Raw genomic sequence first — 24,502 nt, 5'->3', positions numbered from 1 at the left:
TGGACTGGACAGCTCAACCAGGTAGAGAGAGAAGGTAAAGGGTCATGAAAGTTTGGCCTCCACATATATACCCATGGTCAACACGCATACACGGGATTACACAGATACAAAAAATGGACAGAAATTTATTTTTCAGAAGTGACTCTTGAAAAATGGGAATGCCCTTAAAATAATTGATGTGGTGCCCTTAACCTGACTTTTTAGTGCATTTGTCAGTCTTTTCCTTTTGTTTCATGTATCAGAATAAGACATTTGCTATATTTATACACACCAGGTAAATCTTGCATTAAATATTCGAAGGCCCTGATATATTCAGTGCGTACCGTAGTTCCCATGGCTTCCAGTTTATGAAGTAGCCCTTTCCTCTGGCCATTTTTAATGAATAAAATATTAAGCAAATGAAATATATAAAAATGATAAAGTAATAAATATGAATAAAATAAGAAATACACAAAATACAAGTAGCATACATTATAAATATGAATAAATTAATAAAATTAAGTGAATTGGTTCCTATGCTTTGAGTAGTTTCCAGAGACAGTATGAATAGTGCCAAAGCTACAGAAGGAGTCTGAAATAAACCTTCAAGCTATCAATTTCCCAGTTAAAAACCATATCCCTTCACATTATCAATTTCCGTTTTAAAATCCATATACCCTGTTCTGACATTTCTGGAAATGGACTCAATGTCAGAAAACTATATACTCAACTAAAACTTTCAGTTTGAGTGATTTTTAGCTTCTGATGAACTAAAAGTTAGATAAATTCTTAATGCTTCTAGAATGTTGGCATTCATGCATGATGATGGTGTCCCAGTATGTCTCTACTCTAGAGTCTGCTCTTCCACGAGAAGCCTAGGAATACTCTTCTTGATGGTTGGGTCCCTGGCCAGGGTCTCATGCTATTACCTATCATGATCAATACCCATCCAATTCATTCACTCATGTCCTTGGGTAACACTTTTGGGTCCTTTATAGATGCATTATATTTCACAGACACTGAAACTGTGTATTTCTGCTTTAATGTTAACACTGCTCTTCAGAAAATGGTGACTTTAATGACTACTAGAATTACTTGTCTTTGAACACACAGAGAATGTTTATTGTTTCTGTATTTATAATCTTTTTACATGTATGTGTGTGTGTGTGTGTGTGTGTTTGTATGTGTGTGTGTGTGTGTGATGGATATATGTGCACCATGTGTGTCTGAGGAGGTCATAGGACAACCTGCAGGAGTTGGCCCTTCTTTTCTACTATGTAGGTTCTGGGGCTCTATTTCAGATTGCCAGTCTCTCTAGTGAGCCCCATTCCGTATGAACCATTGTGTTGGTCTAGGCACTTATGATGTCTTCAAAAGATGGTTGGTTTCTACGTAAACTCTGAGTGGGGGTAACATAGCCATGTATGAAACCAGAGACAAGGCAGGTGGGAACATAAGGGGTACACATAAGTTTCTGTAAGTATGCATCAAGTTGAGCTAGGCTAAGCTATAAGAATTACAAGTTTCACGGATGACGTGAACCCTTTTGTAGACATATCTTCATGCAAATATTCAATGAAGGACTATTTCTCACTAGGGGAGGTTTGATGAGAGAGATTTGATCCCCAACTTAATTGCATAAAAGCACATTCCTAATTAAGATAACCGTGTTATAATTTAAAATACCCTGCATCCAGAGATAGACACCCATGACCCCACAGGCTGAGCCAGCCACTCCAGACTTGGGATTACCTGTTGTGTGGTGCTGACAGTCATCACAGACTCCTCCGCCACCTCTGTTGTACTCCAGGGGAAATGGGTCCATGGAAGCATCATAGTGGCAGCTGCTGGCATGGCCATGGCACTGACAAGGCTTACAGTTGAATGCATGAACTTTGTTACCACTGCGGAAAGGCTTGTCATTATAAAGAGGGGAGCATCGACCACACTGGAACGACAAAACGTCAGGAGAAATGGGAAGTCGTGATGGCTTTCTTATATACTCGCCACTGTCACACAATGGAAATTTAAAACTTGCGAGGGAAGAAGCTCTGACTGCTTTGTCTTTAACACTCTCTCAGAAGTCAGAGAATAAAAGGTGTGAATTAGGATTCTTCTACAACCTTTAAAACGATGTTGAAATATTAAAACCTCTCTACGCTCAGCTCTGACGGCAGAGGGAACCACAAACAAACAGGAAAACGGATATGAAATTATCACTCTGACCTTTCAGACTTTGCACTCAATTGGAAATGAACGGATTTAACCAATTGTGAAGCATCTCTTTGACCCCCTGCCCTGGGCTCCATATTTTTGTCCACAACCACAGCTGCTTTACCAGAAGCCAAACCCATTCTAGGAGCCCCAGGGAAGATGCTATCTCCCATCAGCTAACACTCCATAAAACCTTCCCCCAGTAACCCCAACTGCATTCCCCTACCCCTGGGCTCCGTATCCCAGATCACAGTCTTGTCAGAAGACTTCCTCTTTACTGGAGGACAGGCTGGACTAAGAATTCCAAAAACCAAGCAAACACCCAAAAACCCAGAGGCCACAGAGGCGCTTGGAACCCCAGAGGCGATGTGGCACTCAAATCCCCAGAGGTCACATAGGCTGCAAAATCCCAGCGGAGACACCCTACTGGACTTTAAGACTACCTGGTCACCAGAATCTTGGGTCATTTAGACCAGAAGACCAAAGAGAAAACAGAAAAACCAACGGGAAAAAAAAGCATCCGTCTAACAAAGATAAACTCAGAAGTCACACCTAAACCTGTAATAACCGAAAGCCTGGAAGCCAGTGTGAGAATACAGTCAACAGCAGACAGGACAACGTGGTGCCACAGAGCCCAGGTCTCCTAGTACAACAAGCCATGGGTATTCTAAGACAGCTGACACACAAGAAAGTGACACTAGTTTCAATCTTATGAAGATGACAGAGGCCCTTAAAGAGGATATGAATTAGTCCCTTAAAAAATACAGGAAGATGCAATCAAACAGGGGAAGGAAATTAATAAAATGGTTCGAGACGTGGAAATAGAAATAGAAACCATGAAGAAAACACAAACTGGGGGTTCTGGAGATGGAAAATCTAGGTAGGCGAATAGGAGCTACAGACACAGGCATCGCCAACAGAAGAGACAGAAGAGAGACTCTCAGGCCTGTAAGGTACAAGAGAAGGGATTGGTGCGTCAGTGGGGAAAAGGTTAAGTCTAAACCATTCCTCGCACAAAACACACAGGAAACCTGGGAGGGCATGAGAAGACCAAACCTAAGAATAACAGAAATAGAAAGAGGGAAGAATCTCGTCCGCCTCTGCCTTATCTCATGCTTTGGTGTGCTGGCATAATCCTGTGCGGTGTGGTACAGTGCGGTGCAGTGCGGGCTAGATCTCCATACTACTGTTTATTGAACATGCATGTTTGTAAAGTGTTGTACAGACCAGGTACCAACATGGAGTTGACACAACACTTACTCCTCTGCCTGAGAAAGGAAAGGTGACTGGTCACCGATTTACGTACGTGAGCATGATTTAGGTGGCAATTCAAGGATTGAAAACACATCAGCTGATTATGTCCAGTAAGGAAATAAAAAACTAAAGCTCACTGATGATTTAGGACCAGTGAATTTAAATATTGACAAAAGGCACTTTCCCCCTGAATTTGTACATAGTTTGGAAATGTCTCCCTTTTTATTTTTAAAAAGAGAAAAATATAAAGAATTCTTTTTTTCTCTTGTATTGCTATTTTCTCTTACATACATTTATTTCTTATTCTAATATTTTACTTCAGCTTATTTTTTAATTATTTTATTTATTTACATTGCGAATATTGCCCCCTCCTGGTCCCCCTCCAGAAGTTCTTCACTCCATATACTGTTCTCCTTTGCCTCTAAGAGGATGCTTCCCTGCTCCTTGCCCCACACCACCCCACCCCCACCCCCAGGCATTCCCCTTCCCTGGGACAGCAAAGCAAAGGCTATGAGTTTTCCCTTCCTACTTAATTGAGGGGAAAGCAAATAGAGAAGAAAATATTCATGCTCCATAAACATCATCCGGTCACAGTGTTCGAAGCCAGGGGAGCTGATCTGCAGTTCCTTGTTAAGGAGCGTGCCCAGTGAGCTTTCAAGACTCCCCAATATTCCTTGTGGTGACGAAGTTCTTCATAGCCATAACTACTTCAAGGTCATGGGCTGGAGCTGCCCTCTGACCTTCTCCCTGTCCTCTAGAGACACTTACGTCATGTCCTGTCCTTCTGTCCTTTAGGGACCTGGGTGTCATTTTCCTGTTCTCTGTATTGAAGCCTTGGCTCCCTTAGAACCCTCTCCCAGGAGATGCTAGATACCTATTTTCATACTCTGCACACAGAGTAAGAACAGAGGGAGAGTTGCAAAGATGATGGCTGAAATTCACGCCTCTGATACCAATGCCCAAAGAGAGCTCTTCTTTGAAGCATTTAAGGCATACCAAGGCTTGTTAGTGGGCAAATGTTTGCACACTGTGTTCATGATGATGCAATCAGTCTCGAAAAGACAGTTACAGCCTAACAAAAGATAGACACAACTATTGTTTGTTACAGCTCCTTGGCCAGGTGATTTTCTCTTTTGAGACAGGGTCTTACATATATCACAGATTAGCCATGAACTCATTATGAAGTCCAAGGTGGCCGTGAACTTATAGTTATTCTTCTGCCTCAGTTTCCCAGGTACTGAAATTATAGGCAGGTACTATGGCACATGGACAAGAAAACAAAAAAGAAAGAAGGGCAGGAGGGAGGAAGGAAGAAAGAAAAAGGGAAAAAGGGACAAAGGAAGAGGAGGAGAGAGATAGAGGGAGAGTTAGTTGTGGGATAAACATCAGAAAGTCTAATTCATGTGCTTGCTGACTGCAAGAAATAAGTGTGAGTGTAATGTAAAGTATGTGTTCTCGCTATTCTGAACCCTAAGATAAGCATTTAAAATTTCCTCCCATCAGTAGAAAAATAGATAAATATACAATGGTTTATATACATAGTAGAATAGTATTCAACTCTAAAAAGAGTGGAATTGCATCATTTGCAGCTACATATGCAGAACCCCTATTAAATAAATCAGCGCAAAGAAAGAAACATGGTGTGTTCTCAACTTCACACGGAAGCCACACAGGTAACAGCAAAGGCAAAAGAGAGACGAGGCTGTGGCAGCCCAGGAGGAGAATTGAGGGTGGAGAGTCAATGAGTATAGGGTAAGGCAGAATGGATTCTGATGTTCTGAGCACCGATGACAACTGTAGTTGGCACTGAGTAATGGTAAACTTGAAGCAGCCAGTTGAAAGGATTTAGAAATCACAGGCACTCAAGAACAAGCACATGACCAGAGTCTCTGGTAATCGTTAAACATTGTGCCCATGTGCTAAACTGTCATGCTGCACCACATGGATATGTATGGTCACTGTGAGTTAATAAAGAAGTTTACAAACAAATGGGCTACTTTGCTATATTGTAGGACCCACATCACCCACATTGGATTTCTGACTTGGTAACATTGTAATATTTTATAATTTTTACCTCTGCAAGCCTATTGTGTGCCACTTATTTCATGGAAATGGGAATTCCGATTTTATAATGTTGTAGTTAAGAAACAGAAATTTGTTACAGCACCTAGCACATGATTGACCCTCAGAGAACATGACCTACTAATGCCCTATGTTAGGATAGCATTAGCAACTGAAGGTTAAACTGGTTAGGGGACACTGAAGTGCAAGGTCCTGGTTTCTTTGGAGACTCGGTTGTGTCATGTGATGTTTTTATGTAAACTGTCTTGTGAGGGTGTTTTGCTGAAGCAGACAGGTGGGAGGACACATGGCGCTTTCTGGAAGCTGCCTAGATAAAGGGCATGCGATATTTTGCTAGAATAGACACGTGAGAGGACACACGGTATTTGGAAAAGCTGTAAGTATAACCCAACGGACAGTTCTCCTTGCCACTCTTTGCTGGTCTTCACTGGGCTTTGCCAATGCTGGCCTTCTCTGACAATGCTGTGGCATTGGGTCACCTTGCCTCCTTTGCTGATCACCATTTGTCGTGACTTCATAGAGAGAAAGGCATGAAAAAGCTTCTGGTGGCATTTTGGTGGCTTCTTGCTGATTCTATGAGGACTCAGAGTGATCTGTAGAGCCTTATGGTTTCTTCTGGATCAAACTGTTGCTGCTGATGTGTGAATGGTGTTTGCAAGTATTTCGAGCTACCACTGCGGATTTGTGTGAACTGAACTGCCAGTATCCTGATAATGATGGTTCAAATTGCCTGAAATAACTATTCCTAAGCTGGCCCACACACCCCTTTTGCTCTATTAACCTTTCCTTTTTACTAACTTTGATGGGTGGAGGGCCAGAAGTGAGGTTAAAGCGTTTAAGAACCCTTACTAAAGTAGATTGGAAAAAAATCTAAGCCCACAAGACATCATCGAAGCTACTGAATTAAGTTAGTCATTATCCACTTTACTCCTGCAAATCCAAGTTTCTCCATCTCAAACGTGACGAAAAGTCAGTATCTTACCAATGACCGATGGTAATGGGGAAAACCAGAGTCTGTGACCTCAAGTCTGAATGGCTGCAGCAGAATGCCTAACACAATGCTACGTGGAATGCTGTCATTGAAACGTGGGGATTCTGTGACCTTCAAGGAGCATGATTTGTTCAGACCTTGGTCTATGCAATAAACCAAAAATAAAAATATGAAGGAACATTATTTCTAGGTCACTTTCTCACGTGTCTCTATAACCACCAGAGACATCACCGAGACTCTTCCCAGGGCCATCAAATGTCACTGGGATGCCACTTTCTCTAGTGGCTGCAGGTTCAGAAGAGATACACTGTACTTGGATAAAGGGAAGATCAGGGAGACACAACTCCTCGTTCTTGGGATTAGAAGGAAGGAAATGAACACCCAGACTCCTTTGCCCAGAACCATCCACCATGCAGCTGTGCTCATGTCTAAACTTTTAAAATTCCACCGTAAGAAACAACCTCAACTTGTTTTCCATTAAAATTTGTTTTTTGTTGCTGTTTTGATTTACTTCAAAACAATCTTACTGAAAGAATTTTCTCCCCCCAGGGTGATGTTTCAAATGATACTTTCTTCATGAAAGTTGGCAGGGAAGAGTAAGGATGTGGGGGTAGGGTTCTGTCACACTGGTCACACATGTAGCTTGTGTCCCACAACATAGCCGCAGGCTGGAATTAGATAGAAGAGCAGTTCCAGCAAAAGAAGTCCTCTGATGTCCACGGAAACAACAGGTTTTTTTGCTTTTGCTTTTGATCTGAATGCTTTTTTTCCCCCTCATTTGTTATTTTGTCCTTATTTTCAACCTATAAGCCACAGTCGCAAGGCCTTCTGATAAGAGTGAAGTAAGTGCTCTATCAATACTCCAAAAACACGATCCTTGCTTCTTGATGTTTTCAATTAAAGATGAATTTTGATCCTGGTCGCTAGTAGTTACTGAAACAGCTAGACTCTCTCTGGCATGCAGCCTTAAGACATCGGCAAAATGGGTAACGTTACGTTTCCTGGTAAAGGTAAACACATTTATCAGTTTAGACATTTTACCACTATAAATACTAGAGTCATAGGGGTTCATTGGGATAATTAATTAGTGCAAATTCACCTCTAGGGTGTCCATTACCTTTCACATTGGGCCTACTAGGAGCCAGTTTCTGTGCATAGAAACTTCTCTGTGGAATTGCTTCAGAGTTCGAAGGAAAGACCTGGCCCTGTTGAGGTAGGTTTATTACACTGGGAGAGTGTAATGTTTTCAGTGCCCAGAGGTAAGCATACACAATGCTTACACAGAATGCCCATACTGACAAATACACCCAGGCATTCATAACACAGTTTAGATTTTAAAATCAAGTTCAAGTAGCATGTTTAATACGATTTTACATCCTAGGTAAAGGCAGTTCACTTATGTATGCAGGCAACTTTAGGGAGACGGAGAAAGCTTCTACAGATTTACACACAGTCCCAATACTATCAGAGCTGAATGTAGCCGTGCACACTGCTGGCTGGAATTATCTGTGGGTGGCACAAAACAGGTGGCCTTTATACTTTATAAGTGGTATTTTCCACAGTGTACATTCATTCCAATATATTAAAATTAATAATAATACATTATTTTTGATAATTGGCGGAAGGATGATCAGTTTTCTTTAAGTGAGACTCTAGGTAGGTAGGCCATGCTGTGGTGCATGTCTCAACATGGGGCAGGATCTACTCAGTGCAAATCACACTTGGTGGACTATGGGGGGAGAGACGGGGAGAGAGAGGACTTGAAGTTGGTTTGGGTCGATCTGTGAGTAGTCGGGAAACAGTGGGAGGGGAAGATCCTCAAAACCTGTTGTAAGAAGTTCTCAGAGTTATTTTAAATATGCATTAAAATCAAATGAAGTGTGCATATGTTATTTTTTACTTTCATGAGAAATAAAATATGTATGTATGTACTAGAAGGATATAGAGTATTTGCATTGCTCACATCTAATACCAAAGAAAATTAAAATGCTCCTTTTCAAATGACGTGTAGGTAAGTGGCAGAGGGTAATGTATTTTTTTGTTTGTTTGCTTTTGTTTTCGTTTTTAAGGACACGTAGGATGAGAACCCTAAATCAAAGCCTACTATACACTTGATATGATGCCTTTTTCCCCTTTCTGTGTTTTGAAAGCTTCATACATGCAAACACTGTAGCTTGGTCATAACCACCTCCTACTCCCTCATCCCAACTCCCGTCCTCCGACACGCTCCCCTCACAGCCTCTTGCCTTTACTGTCTTTTTTCTTTTATAACTCACATATAAGATGCAATAACTGGGAGTCTAGACAGGAGGGCCGTGAGAGGTTGGCTTTGGGTCTGACATGGCTGGCGCACACATAAACTCACTGGATCTGTGGTTCCCTGCCCATGACCTGCACAAAAAATCAGGACAGTTAAAAATTCCAGCTCGAGGTGGGGAGAGACTCCTGATGTTCTGCCTGTTCCTGAGGAGCTAAAGGCACTTACGGCTGTTGGAGCAGAGAGAACCACTTCCCATGGTTGACAGAGGAACACTGGTAAGTCACCATAAACATGGGCATCAGGATTGACTGGACGTGTGAGTTATAAAGCATGATGATTAAGGACGTAAATTTTTCCAAAGCAGTTTTGTAGAAATAGAGAGTTTTGAGAAACCACTACCTAAATTTTCATTTTAACACTTGTTTTAAAGCATGCACAACCTGACATCTATTGTGGTCTTTTAACTTCTAGACAACATTCCTAACCTTTAACACTGTAAGGATAGAAGAATGGCGGGGTGACACTGCCGTCTGTTCGCCGGTTTCAGTGTTTAAAACCTGTCAACCCCTGGCTCCATTATCCCCGTCCTCCATTTCTTCATTCTATTCAGCTGAGCAAGGCAAACTCTGGCAGGGTTTTTGGGAAGAAGAATTCGTGAGGATTTTGTGAGTGGGTTTTTGAACTTCCTTCTATCTTTTCAGCAATGATTCTAACATTTTCTGATCCAAATATGAAAATAATATATTTACAAACATCGACTGCTGAAGCACCCAGACTCCTCCTCCTCCTTTCCGCAGCCTCCAGCGCTCATGTGTGACGTCCAGCTGTGTTTCAGTCTAGTGGACACTGGCTGCTCCTTCTCAAGGCGACTCTGGATACTCAAACAGCGAGACTACAGGATGGCTCCGTCATGGCCAAGGACCACGATGGGTCTTGAGTTCAGGAGTTTTGCTCAGCTTTCTCTCAGGTTGTGACTTAAAAAAAATAAATTTAACTGTTCTGTGCAGATTCTGGGGAGTTCGTTTACCAGACTTCTCTTCTGCAAGGATGTTCTCCCTGTGGGCAGCTTATTCTCATTCCCTTTTGCAGATGAGAGGGTTTGATTTGAATACAGGTCAGTTCCTTGTGTCTTCTTCCTTTTTTTTTCATATCTCTATATATTTGGTCATTTTTATTAATAGTTCATAGACAATGATTATTTCATATGTATAACATGTATATACATGAAATACTTATTTTACATGTTTACTAATTTGTTAATTAATGTATGTACTATACACACACACACACACACACACATACCTCATGGTGAGATACAATATTTTTACTATGGTCACAGCTTCAGATTTATTCTGTGAATTTATCACCCTACATAGTCTTAACTATTAAAATAATTATAAAAATGTATACCCTGTAAGTACAACCATTCAATTTCAAACTAGTAACTAATTTATTGCTGTTACTTAAACACAAACTATATCTCTAGGGGCATATATTTCTTCCTCTACATTATACCATTCATCCTTTCTCCAATGATTCACAGATTTGTCACAATTTTAGTTTTATTTAATTTTTACTCTTTCTTTTAATCGCCATTTTGATCCTTTATTTTCAATCATGTTTGGTTTGTTTTTGTGTCTATCTATAAAGTTGTTATCATAGTTAAAGTCATACAGATTTTTTCTTCCAGGTAACCTTCTGAGCTTAATTTTACATTTAATATTGAGGGATATGATTCATTTGAGTCAATGTTTGTGGAGCATGAGAACTATGTTATATTTATTTATTTATTTAATTTTAGAATAGGATATCCATTTCTCCTCACATCGTGTGTTGACAGTATTCCCAAACCTCCACTTTCTCACCTTTGCTGATATGTCAAACATAAGTAGACAGTGTTATGGGCCTACCTCTGCGGTCGGGATTATTTTCCACTGATCTGTTTCTGTATCCCACAGGTGATGCCGCATTGTCTTGCTATAGATTTACAATAGTGAGTACGAGAGCCCAAACTTTCTCCCTCCATGTTATATCAGTTATTCTGTGTCTTTGGCCTCTCCACGAAAACTTTAGAATATCAACTTGTGATATCTGTTGGTCTTCTAGGTGAAATTTCATTGAGTCTACAGAGTAACACTGAAGTCCTGATGATATTGAGTTTATCTACAAATCAGGAGTATCTCTTATTCGGTCTGGGATGTGTGTCGTCAGAAATAAGTAGTTTGTTTTATCACAGAGATCTTGAGCCTTTTTGGTCAGATTTACACATAAATACTTTTTTTCACTAAGTGTTCCTAATGCAAATGCCTTTTGTTGAGCCTGGGATGTAGTAATATACTAGGTCTAGTTCTCCTCAATCTTGAGCCCTGCAATCCACGCTATAGATCAATAATTCTCAGCAAAGTTTTGGCCACTTTCAGAGACCATCTGAACTGTCTACAGTCATGTCAATTGTATACATGGGCAGGCTCCTTTCTTCTCTCCCAAGCTGTACACCCTTTCTTAAAAGTACTTCATCTTAATTTTATGTTTATGCCTGTTTTGGCTACATGTTTTGTATACATGGACTGTGTGCATGTAGTGCCTGTGGAGGCCCGTAGAGGTTGCTGGAAACCTTGCAGCTAGAGTTACAGCTATTATAAGCTGCCATGTGGGAGCTAGGAATTGAACCCAGGTCCTCTGTAAGAGCAGCAAGTGTTCTTAACTTCCCAGTCTGCTCTCAAATCCATTCTCTCTCTTTAGTTAACAGAAATGCTGTTGTTGTTACTGTTGTTTAAATGTGGAATGCTTTGCAAAGCTGTGTCATCGCTGCAGAAGGGTCATGCTGATCTCTGTAATAACCCACTTTTAGAACTTCTTATGTGACATATGGATTGGTAACCCACTTTTAGAACTTCTTATGTGACATACGGATTGGTAAGTGGAGCCATTCACATCCTGTGCGTTTGCTCTCAGCAGGAGAGTTCCTAGCCTCTCAGCACTGAGTGTCACACTTGCTATCGATGATGTCAGATTCTATCCTGTTTTCACTCCACTGTTCACATCCATTATGGCTTAGGCGGGGTCTGGCTGCCAAAGCTTAAGCAGAAATTTGGTTAGAATGACAGCAGAACTTGGAAACGGAGCATCAAAGGAGTGTCACGTCTTTATCGTAACAATGAATTAGTTTTCAGAGAAATGAGAATATGGTAAAGTACCTGGGCCCATGTGTTGTCTCCCTTCTTTTCAACAGGCAACTACTTCATGCCCATGGTTGAAATTACATGAAGCTCTTTTGTAAATTCAAAAGTTCCATGTTCCTGAAATCCCAGAACCACAAGCCTGAGCTAACCCCCTGAACTAACCTCTTGACTTTATGTATTCAGATTCAGGCTTTCTGTTACAGTGGAAAATAACCTATAATATCACATTTGAAACCATTTGTCTGTTGACGTGATGTGTTATATAAACTGATAATTGAGCTTTGCAGTAGCCCCTCCTTGCATGCTTGAGATAAATTCCTGTTGGTTGGGGTGCAGAAGCTTTGTAATTTGATGAAATTGCTTTTGTCAATTCCTGAATGACTTCTGTCCTATTTAGAAAGTGTCTGCCTGTGCCCACATCTTGAAATGATTTTTCTACTCTTCTAATAATTCTGGAACTTGCGTCTTATTCTAACTAAGGTCAATAACCTAGCTGTAACGTCTCTGAATGTTCACTCAAATGACTTCGAATCAGCCTGTCATAGAGATACTTGCAGGTCAGTGTTCAGTGCAGCACTGTATACAACAGCTGCCTTATGGGGTCAATCTGGGCATCCGGTAACAGAGATATTCACAAGGAAAACATGCCATATATTTATATATACAATAACCTGTTCAGCCATGAAGAAGTGTGAAGTTACACTGTTGAAGGGGAAATGAATACAACTGGGAATAATCATATACATGAATTAAATCAATATCACACACATCAATATTGTGTTTTATGTCATATATGGACTCTAGATTTATTCACAACATCACACACAAATGCACGCATGAGCATGCGCGCACACACACACACACACACGAGAGAGAGAGAGAGAGAGAGAGAGAGAGAGAGAGGAGAGAGAGATTGTGTTTTATGCTGCGTGTAGCCTCAAGACTGAGAGAGAGAGAGAGAGAGAGAGAGATTGTGTTTTATGCTGTGTGTAGCCTCTAGACTGAGAGAGAGAGAGAGAGAAAGAGAGAGAGAGAGATAGAGATAGAGAGAGATTGTGTTTTATGCAATGTGTGGGACCTAGACTTATTCATAACAACACATACACACACACACACACACACACACACACACACGCACACACGCACACACACACACACACACACACACACACACACACAAACAAACAAGTGCAGTGAAAGAGTAAAATTTTCTCAAGAAACAAGTGGAAAGAAGAACAAATGGGAAGGCATGGTGGTTTTTTCTTTGTTTTTGTCAACTTGACAAAGCTGAGGTCATCTTGGAAGATCAAGATGTGTCTGTAAGATTGGCCTGCAGGCAAGTTTGTAGGGGCATTTTCTTGATGGATATTTGAGGTGGGACGGCCCAGCTCACTGTGGGTGGTGCCGCCTGCCTGGAAAGGTGGTTCTGGGTTGTATAATACAATCTGAACAAGCTGTGGAGAAGAGGCCTGTAGGCACCATTCCTCTGAAGTCTTTGCTTCAGGTCCTGACTTGGGTTCTAGCCCTGACTTTCCTCAATGACAGACCATGCCATGGAGGCGTAAAGCAAATAAAGCACTTTCCTCTCTGTGTGGCTTCTCATGGTCTGTGTTACAGCAACAAAACCAAGCTGGTTCAGACTCGGGCAGGCAGGAGAGGGCATGTGGTGAACTGGGGTGCATGCTCACCGTACACTTGCATCGAAGTGGCTTTTGTGTGACCATGTGCAAACAGACCTCCTCCCCCTAAGAACTCCCAGGGACTAAACAACCAACCAAAGAGCACACATGGAGCCACCCATGACTCCAGCCACATATGTAGCAGAGGATGGCCCTGTGGGGTATCAATGGAAGGAGAGGCCCTTGGTCCTGTGAAGGTTCCATGCCCCAGTGTAGGGGAATGCTATGGTGGTAGGGTGGGTGGGGTGGGGGAGTGGGGGAGCACCCTCATAGAAGCCTGGGGAAGAGGGATGGGCTAGAGGGATGGGCCAGAGGGAAAACTGGGAAAGCGGATAACAGCTGAAATGTAAATAAGAAAATATCCAGTAGGAGAAAGAAAAAGTTAAATAGATTAAAGGAAAAAATGTAAAAAACTTAAAAATCCCATCTATTGGTGATAATCTTGACACAAATTTTCTTGGCCACTATGTACTCTTCCTGATTTTAAGGCAAGACTATCTACAGTTGCAAAATGTGGGTTTGTTGGGTATGCTCAAGCTACACTTGTGAGCTCTATTCCAGGCCCTGAGCTCATCTGTGCTGACTGCTGAACATAATTTCACTGGACTCTTCTGGCCCCGTGTCTTGTCCTGTGTTTCATTCTCTTCGGTACCTGTGGGACCTGCTCTTTGTCTTTGGCAGTTGTTAGAACTATTAAGTTTGATCCATGGGTAATTTCTTAGAGTGCTCAGAAAAGCCGTGATATCCTCAAGTTCAGGAAATTCACTTTCACTCCTTCAAATACTATATTTTATTACTCTTATTTTATATCTGGGTCTTCCACAAAGCAATATTTGTCCACAGGCCCATAACCTCTTTCCATTTAACTATATTTTATGCATGTACTGACCTCAGGAAAATAGCTAGGGTTTTATTAAGGTAGAGCCATGTGTCAGAGAGAAAATTAAATTTCTCATACTGGGATTCATTAAATATATTTAAAATAGAAAATGCCCCAATGCTAGTTAAAATGGTGTTTACTCACTGGTATTACAAAAAATTAAAATGGAAAAGGGAATACATTTGGAGCAGCGTCTTACTGTTCGCAGGGAGGCGGAAGCGGTGTTGGAAGCGTGATGGATGGGATAGTATCACTGAGGTGCAGGCTAGTCATGGTGACTCACACTTTTGGATTTCAGTGCTATGAAGGAATGTATTCCATAAAAGAACAGGAAATATCCATTTAACATAATGAGCATTGTGAAGTGTGATGTTGGCATCTTTTGGCTTATTGGATGTAGGAAAGCTTATTAAATAAAATGTCATGCTGGCTCTGCTATCTGTAATACTAACGAAAATGCACACTGAGTGTTTGATCTTAGTTAATTCATAAGACCCAGGATTCATGTTATAAAAGGGTCAGACATTAGCGCCAAAAATCTAAGAGAATCATTCATGGTCACTAATAAATTACTCTGTGAGGGCTTGGCTCTCCTTGCAGGTAATGATGTCACACAGTGATGAAGGAATAACTAAGCAGCCAGCGGAGTACCAGCGCTGGCGGACTTCCTGGACATTGTGTCACTCTTGGCTGGACAGCAGCTAGGGAAAGGAACAGAGGCTGAATTCTGATGTAGCACGGTTCACCTGGTCACACTTTTCTTGAGAGTAGATTCAGCCAACCTCGAACGAGAAAGCCTCAGAGAAAACAGGGCATTGAGGTGAAGGTTGGTAGCTCTAGTCCCTCAGAGGCAGAGCCAGGAGAGTCAGGAGTTCAAAGGCTGCCTCAGCTTATAAGAAGGATGGGGCTGCATGAGACCCTGTCTCCAAAGTGCACTAATAAATTGAAGGGTAGTGGAGAAGTTGGTTAATGCATTTGGTCAGGTTGGTAATCGGGTCAAGTAAAATGCCAGCTCCCTCTTTTGATATAGATCTTACCACAAGGAGTTAGAAAAAGATCTAAAGAGGGAGTTGGTAGAGTAAGATTTGAAAGCCTGTGTAACAGAAGACTTGATTGACAGCTGCTGAAGCTAAATGGAACTGGAGGTTGGAGGTGAAGGCCTGATGTCAAAATGGAAGAGAATATCTGGGTGGGGGGGTGCACCCTCTATCCTGATAGGCTGGTGACTGTATGACTGCTCTGACTCTTCTTACTCTGGAAGTGTGTCCTGGGGTGTGCAAATCGTAAATCCCCAAAGAAATTACAACCGACTATGAGTGCGTGTGAGCACAGGTGTACAGTCGCTGTATTACTTTATCAATAACTTAATGGAAATCTACAGTTAACTCAAAACGAAAGACTTTTAGACGCCCCACATTACATGCATCAGTATTATTGATTGGTAACAAAAGAAAAGAAAGTATTGGGAAACATGTTCTCCATACCGGCTATCCGGTGATTAATGTAAGTTCAATGCCATGCAATGCTGCCTTCTACTTTGAAATCCTCAGTTCCACTCGAACACTAAGCTACTGGCTAGTCGGTAGCATTTTGCTTTGCTTTTCTTTCCTTTTGTCTTTTTTTCTTTCTACCTCAGATCAATCTCCAGACAGGCTGAGCACATTAATCATGTACAGCATTGTCTTCCTAGGGAGGACACGTCGCAAGCCCTCGAAAATGTGCTTTATTGATGAAATATGCCGTTATTTTATCGCATATATCATATATTAAAGTCAAGAACTTAAATTGCCAATGTAATGCCAAAATGTATCAGAGTTCCTCGGAAATATTAATGACAGCTAGGGAGCCTTCCCAAGGCCCGTGGTCTAGCAATTACAAATTATAATAGGATAAAAAAAAATAAGTCCAGATTTAATTCACTTCAGAGCAAGCATTTTTTTTTAGGATTAAGTTGAGTGGATTTTTGTTTTCCATTTCTTTTCTTTTCTTTTTCTTTTTGAAGGGTTAAATCATACGAGTTAGCCATTGGTAGTAATAGATGGCCAGTTGAACTATCTTCTGAATAATGAACACTGTGGTCTGTCAGTCAACTTATCAGTATGTCTTACATAGGTCTCCTAGTTAAATCAAGTGAAATCAATGGGAAATTTCATCTGAAAAAAATTTCAAAACTGTGTGAACACCATTCCCACTTTCAGATCACGGCTCGTGTCTGTGAACAAGTGAGGAGTGTGGGCAGAGGCCCTGCAAGGCAGGCTCCTAAGTATGAGCTTCCCCCTTTCTCTACAGCTAACCTCCCTTCAAGTCCTCTAAACATACTTGGCTCACAGAAAAGAAAATTGCCCAGAACCAGCATGCTCTCAAGTCCGGCATTTCCACTGGTGCGCCCAATGGTGATAATTCACAAAAGCCCCTTTATTGAGGACTACCCTTAAGGATTAGCCTGACCCTGTGAACTGGAGACATTCCTCCTGTACCTTTCCAGGCCTTCACGAACATGAAGAACATGATGTCCCAAAGGAGATGAATGGCTCAAATCAAAACATTTTTAAAGAGCAGAACATGAAAAGCTTATGGTTGGATGACTTGAAAACAACTTAATAGTTTATTGACATTTCTCCTTCAGCGGTGCTTGGCAAACTTTTCTCAGCAAGTTGCATATGCAGCATGTTTTTTATTTGTAACTAAATTCACAAAATATCAAAATAGGACAAAGAGAAAAACCACACAGGTCTACATTTGTGTGTTCCAAAGATGCTATCTAAATAAGAAGCATTGAAATATATTCTCATCCTAAATTATAGCTAATTGAGTGACCAGCTCTGAACCCAGAAGGCACCACCTGAGTCCAAGCCCAGCAATCACGACTTAGACTCCAACACCAATTACGAACCTTGATTCATTTAATGCCTCTATTTTTAAGGAGAGGCATGAAATCATCCAGGAATCATAAAATATCAAGCACATCAACGTGACCAATTAGGAAGAATAAAATGAGAAGGGCATAAGAAGAAGAGAACGGGAGGGAGGGAGGGAGGGAGGGAGGGAGGGAGGGAGGGAGGGAGGGAGGGAGGGACAAACTGCATCATTTAACATCAGGGGAAGCTAACCAGTGTCATGTTACCAGGAAATGCGAGTACCCACATCAGAAGAAAGAAATATGCCAGAGTAGAGCTTGGCTTGTGGGTACCAGCTAGATTCAGTGTTCTGCTAAAGCCATCCAGAACAGTTGTTAAATTGCATGTGCATGTTTGTGTGTGTAACATGCACGTGCCCATTTGTGCTGATGACTCAGTGTCTTAGGGTTTTACCACTGTGAACAGACACCATGACCAAGGCAAGTCTTATAAAGGACAGCATTTAACTGGGGCTGGCTTACAGGTTCAGAGGTTCAGTCCATCATCATCAAGGCGGGAACATGGCAGCATCCAGGCAGGCATGGTGCAGGAGGAGCTGAGAGTTCCACATCTTCACCTAAAGGCTGCTAGCAGAAGACTGACTTCCAGGCAGCTAGGGTGAGGGTCTTAAGCCCACACCCACAGTGACACACCTACTCCAGCAAGGCCACACCTCCTAATAGGGCCACTCCCTGGGCCAAGCATCTTCAAACCATGACACTCAGTAATGAGTAAATCGATCAATCTAACTCATTTAATTTTAGAAACAATATGGTAAGCCACAGAACCAAAGTATTAAAAATTAATTTTCCCTATTGCTAGATTTGGTGACACTGAAGCAAGAGGATTATGAATTCAAATCCTAACTGGGCTGCAGAGCAAGTTTAAGGTCTGTGAGAGCGCTCTATAATGACCCTGTCTGAAGATAAACAGTGGCAAACAAGTCAATGTCTGCAACATTGCCCTGGCTATGGCTCAGCGAGGACACTTGTCCTGCATGCAGTGGTCTCTAGTTGTTATATCCAGCTCAGCACCAAAGCCCCAGATGACATGGCATGCACACTCACATTGCAGTTGAGGGCAGTTTAGACTGGATTAGTCTCTCAGAGGACAGAAAGGCACTTTGCCAAAATCCTGAAAGATGATGTAAGGACAAGATGGTTCCAAATATCAAGGAACGGACTGCACACGCATATGAACGTGCACTGACATGGGAACACAAAATAAGAAATGGTGGCTTGGTGACAGCATTTCGTAGACACATGAAATGTGGCCCAAACCTTGGTTTTAATCAGAGTTTTTAATTTCTCAAATTAGTGTAGCCTGGCTCTTCCTTCAGTGTACCTCACAGACTCACACAGACCCGGGGAACTTCTCTCCCTGCTGGATATAAATTAGAACTGTGTGAATCTGTCCATATCGTGATCACTTCTGTTCACATGTGATGTGCATGTGGAGGCCAGAAGACAGCCTTGGGTGTTCTCCCTCGGGTCCTAGCCCCTTAGCTTTCAGAGAGCATCTTTCTTTGACCTGAAATTCGTCAGATGGACTAAGATAACTGGCCAGTGAGCCCCAGAGATCCACTAATGCTGGCAATGCAAGTGTGCACTGCTATGCCCAGGTTCTTCCATGAATGCTGTGGATGCAATTCAAGTCCCCATGGCTGTGACACAAACACTTTAAGCCCATCTCTCCCTCGAGTGCTGTGATCACAAGTGTGCACCAGGCCCTTATGGTACAGATACTTTCAAACAATATTTTTCAGAGGAAGAAGCAGAAGTTTTTCCTTGTCTAGGGTCAGTCTACCAAGGCAATTTAGATGTTATTTTGGTCAACATATAAGACTGATAAACCAGGAAAGGGACAGAAAGAGAAAAAAAATCCTTCCGGTTTTGTTTCTGATACAGCTTGTCTGGGATTAGTTTGAAGCACACAAGTTTCAGCTTTATCAATAGCTATAATAATAATTTTTTTAAGAAATCAATACTTTCTGTTTTTATCCATTTAAGTGTATTCGGAAGCTGAGACCATAATTAAGTTTCTAGTCACTTCTGTTTACCCATCCTTTTTCCTCTGAGATTTCTGGGATGAATCGACATACCTGGGGCCCTTCAGTGAAGCTGTGCGGTGAGCAGAGACACTGGTAAGGCCGTCTGGTTCTGTCACAGGTCTCGGCATGGCCATGGCATTGACATCTGTGAATGTGAGGGGCACACGTGCCTCAGAAGCAAGTTGCTGTCAGCACCTGCAGGAGTTCACGCACATGCACATCGCAGGCTCGAGAGTTCACGCACATACACACCGCACACTCGAGAAAGGAACCCGGCTCTCTTTAATCACGTGGGTGACCTGCATCAGTGATGTGTAAAGGTGATTGTGAAGACGTCTTAGGAAGGAATGTGAGGTGTGCAGTGACCCCTCTAACCATGTGTAATTTGTCACAGGAAGGCATTTGCTGAAACCATTCAAGCTACGCTTAGGAAGAAATTGTAGATTTCAATTTCTGTCCTTTGTTTCACAATGAGATAGGAAATATTAAGTTATTTAACAGTATTTCCTTTTGTTATTATATTACACAAAAATAGTTGTTGAAATTTTGTGTCTCCTGGGTTTTGGGGGGAGGCATCTCTTTAAACCTTCAAGATAGACTGTTTTGCTAGAACAATCCATTTCAAGAATACTCTATGTGCACTTATGTGTAACTACAACCCAAATTAATTATCTTTCTTATTTTAAATATAGAGAATATTATAAATTATATACTAAAAGTAAAATGCATGAAAAATTTGATGTCATGTTTGCTTAAAGTATTGTATCTTTTCTTTCTTTCTTTCTTTCTTTCTTTCTTTCTTGCTTGCTTGCTTGCTTTCTTACTTGCTTTCTTTTAAAATTACAATCTGAGGATCAAGCTTACTCAACCCCTAAACACACATTCCAACCTTTGGAATACTGTGCTATGAAAATATCTTCTACGATTCATTGATAACAAGGCTACGCAGAATACAGGAAAGTCTCAGATGAAAATCTCCCTGTAAAATTGTGGCAGGACAACTTATTTTATCGTATCAAGCTTTGGTCTGGCCTGACCCGCCATTTCAGCTCCTACATTTGCTTCTAATAGTACAACGGATACCTCATTTAGAAGAAAACTCACAGTGGAAAAGCACAGTGCATTTAAAACTCTGGTAAGGAACGATACCTCCCAATGATGGTGATCTCATCCACTGCATAGTATCTGTGTCTTGAGTCAACAGTGTGCCAAGCGGGATAGAACAGCCCTCGGAAGTACAGCCGTATCTGAGTGGCTGTCATGAATTCTTGCAGCAATGAGCTGTTGTAAAAGTCATAGTCCCCAGGACGATGCTTCTGTCCAGATGTTAGGAGGTCAAAGGTGACATTACCGTGGGAAAACGGGATAAAACTGTCAAGGAAAGAAATTTTATATTTCAAAAAAAATAGATTCAAATCAAATAGATTTCGATCAAATAGAAATCACAAGCTTGTTTTATTTCCATAGGGTGTCAGTTAACTCTCAAGTTTTCAGTCTGGGAAACATTCCACTTGTTTCACCTATCAGTAGAGTGGGATCGTCAGAGAGAGGAAGACTAGGGGGTTCATGGGAAGGCAAATTCAGATGCTGGGCTGGGTAAAATGGAAGTCGTTATGCAATGGCAGTGGGGTGTAATAACCCTACCTTACAGGAGCTGTGAGCCATTCAAAACCCCACTCTAAGGTCTGGGAGTCACTCAGCTGCCCTAAAGCCAATGGTGGACAGAGATTTCCTCCAGCCTAGATAGCTGGCTGGCCCACAGACTGGTATTAAGGCGCCGGTTCATTAAAAATAACTTTTTTTGAGATGTTCATACTCAGGAAACTGGAGACAGTTGACAGAATTGGGATTTTCCAGATCTCCATTGTTTTTCATTCCCCAAACACTGCAATTTCTCGCAAAATACTGCCAGTCCTCCCAGAGAGACTTGTCTGCCTTCTTCCTCTGGATCCGCATCGCCACAGGCTGTGGGCTGGAGAACCGAATGGTGATTTGAAACACCTGGGGAGGGAGAGCTCCATTATTCTCAGGGGTGGTGAAACTGAACACAGGTAGGAAGGCAAGACATCATATCTGAATATTAAGACTCACTTCCTCCTAATTATTGTGACGGATAACTTAAGGAACATCTAGAAACTTCAAACCTACAATCAAGAAAACTCATTCTGTAATTACATATTTCTTCCTATTCTGGGTGATTTTGTAAATTACAACCAACAAATTAGATTTGTTTTAAAGACACAAAGAAAATGACTCTCATAAAGTACCTATGACTAACCACCTGCTCTGTTAATGTATGTTCTTAATAAAAGAAGGTCCAAATATTTCATAAATTCCATTTTAATATCAATCTCTACACACTAAACATTGGGCATCAATTTTGGATATTGTGATTCCATTCGAAACTCTGTGTTTTGCTACATTAATAGGATAAGCTGTGCGTCCTAGTGACTATGTCCAAGAAGTAACTACAGGTGCCTGTGAATGTGACCTTCTTAGAAATAGCCATTACAGATCTAATAAACTAGGATCTTAAAATGAGATCAGTCCATTTAAAGAGAAGCTGGCGGGGGGAGCTAGCACATTCTGAGAAACATGGAAGAGGGCTCTGTGTAAACGGAGGACGAACCTGGAGTTAGAGGCCCATGAATTAACAGGTAAGAGCAGAAGCTGAAAGAGGCAAGCAAGACTCTTCCCTGACAGAGTCTCTGGAGGGAGTGCATTCCTGCCATCACCATGATTGCACATTTTGAGTCTTCAGGACTGTGACAGCACATTTCTTTTCCTTGAAGCTATGAACTCTGCATTTGACTGCAGTAACTAGAGCATGTGTACCCAACCCAGCCCTGTTCCTGATTACCTGATACTGTCCATTTTCCAAGTCTATAGAGATTGCCACTCCTTGATTGAGCTGTGTAATGTCTGTAAACACATGAGAGATCCATGAAGTAGCCACGTCGTCATCATTGATGAAGGAGAGAGGGTGGGCTTCAGGATTCAGCCGTGACACTCGATGCTGGAGTGTGTCTTCCACACCATTGGGAATGCAATACTGCTGAACCGAGGGGTGGACACGGGGATGGCTGCCTGGACATCGGCAATGTGACTGGATGTGCAAGTGGGGGAGATCTCCAGAAAAGAGCTCTAGAATCTCTCTGAAATGGTCCAGAGAAGAAAGTAAGGACATACAACCTCACAGTGACAGGACTTCTAAGAACTAATACCATTCTTCTGTTATTTGCAGGGTGACCACTTACCTTTGATAATTTTTCAATGGGACATAAAATAAAACTCATTTTGGACATATATTCACTATGTTCTGTGGTAGTTAGTGTTGATGATCAACTTGATGACTCTAGGATTACCTAGAAGGCAAGGCTCCGGGTATGCCTGTGAGGGACTGTCTGTGTTAACATTATCCTCTGTGAATGCCTGTGAGAGATTGTCTAGATCACACTGATTGATGTGGAAGACCCATCCTAACTGCAGTCAGGATCATGCGCTTTGAAAATACGCCAGTTTATATGAAGTAGATTAAACCAAACTGGGTTCGTCCAAGCAAGCATCCATTCCTCTCTGCTTTTCCACCATGGAGGCACTGTGACCCCTGCTTCGAGCTCCTTCTGATTACACTTTTCCATCATGGTACCCTCAACTGTGAGCCTAAAAACACTAAAGAGGTTGCTTTTGGGAGCATCTGTCACAGCAACAGGGACGAAACTAAGACAAAAGTACGCTAAAAATGTTATGGTTTTGGTTTTAACTTTTAAAAGATTATGAGTGTGTATGTTTGTGTCTGTGAATGTGACTGTGTGTATAGGTGTGTGTGTGCATGAGTATGTGTCTGCATGTGTTTGTCTGAGTGTGTATATGTGTGTATGTGGGAGTGTGCATCTGTGTGTGTGTGAGTGTGTGTCTCTGTGTGTATGTGTGTGTGCAAGTGTGTACATGTGCATGGGTGTGCAAGTGCGTACATGTGTGTGAGTGAGTGACAACAGGAATGTGCAGCAGGTCGGTGTACAATCCAGAGCCATTCTCTCCTTCCTCACTGGGTACCGGGGACTGAACTCAGGTCATCAGGCTTGCACAGCAAGCACTTTCGCCATCTGATCCATTCCGATGACCCTAAAGTGTGAATGTTTTGCATCAAGAGTGACTAGGCAAGCAGACATTCCTGTAATTCTAGCTGTTCTGGATGCTCTCGTGAAGAGTTCCGATTTAAGGCCTGCCTAAGCTACAGAGTGAGTTCTAGGATAGCTGAGCAACTTACTGAACTCACGTCTCAATGAAAAGTAAAACAGAGGGCTGGAAGCATATGTCAGAGACCAACACTTGCCACTCGCCTGCCTTTGAGTCCCTCAGTTCACCTCCCAGGACTAGGAAATAAAAGGAGGGAAGGAAGAGGAAGAGAGACAGCATGTATAAGACCTTGCTCTTTATCAAGGGATTTTTACATAAATTCAATGTCTCTGTGCCTATTGCGATAATGTAGAAAGGTGTCATATATTTAGATTTTTAAACTGACTTGCACTGAGTGAATAGCAATATATTGAAAATAATGAGATTTAAGATGACATCTCCAGTTCATCCAGGGGAAAGCATAAGAGAGCATGTATCATTTTATAGGCTTCTCATTTGGGTGAAGGGACTGAGGCCAAGGCCATTTGTCAATGGTTTCCTGTGACTCATAGATTCTGGCTTCCTGAAATGTTTCAATGGCTTCAGACCATAAGCTAGCTGCCAATAGCCAGACAATAATGCCGGGGCAGGCATATCTATTTAATTTTTCCATTAAGAAAAGTATGCCTGCTCCAGAGCACCACAGGCCATTCTCTCCCCAGCCTTCCCAACACAGTCTCCCAGTCTACACCAATAACCCCAGTCAGATTAGAGGAAGTAGACATCCTTTCAGCCCCTAGTGAGGGGATGGTGGAGGTGGGAGGTGTTTTCTTTTACTAAGGGACATGAAGAGACCACTCTAAATCTCACTGGTGATTTTCAACTGACATCAGCTATTGAATGTGTTCCAAAGTC

General features: G+C 41.8%; 1 protein-coding gene across 1 annotated transcript in view; it reads right to left on the bottom strand.

Annotated features, from left to right (window-relative positions):
• Positions 1 to 24,502, bottom strand: part of Ush2a (usherin) — a 666,448-nt gene that overhangs the window by 560,130 nt on the left and 81,816 nt on the right. Inside the window, exons 5-9 of the mRNA NM_001302219.1 lie at positions 22,329 to 22,623; positions 21,285 to 21,469; positions 20,618 to 20,839; positions 19,520 to 19,613; positions 1,732 to 1,927 (exon numbers count right to left, since the gene is read on the bottom strand). Of these exons, the coding sequence (NP_001289148.1) occupies positions 1,732 to 1,927; positions 19,520 to 19,613; positions 20,618 to 20,839; positions 21,285 to 21,469; positions 22,329 to 22,623 (992 nt within the window). The remainder of the gene's footprint in view (positions 1 to 1,731; positions 1,928 to 19,519; positions 19,614 to 20,617; positions 20,840 to 21,284; positions 21,470 to 22,328; positions 22,624 to 24,502) is intronic.

This window comes from Rattus norvegicus, chromosome 13 (assembly GCF_036323735.1).
Source record: "Rattus norvegicus strain BN/NHsdMcwi chromosome 13, GRCr8, whole genome shotgun sequence".
NCBI classification, from domain to species: domain Eukaryota; kingdom Metazoa; phylum Chordata; class Mammalia; order Rodentia; family Muridae; genus Rattus; species Rattus norvegicus.
This window is presented reverse-complemented; position numbering and strand designations above follow the sequence as displayed.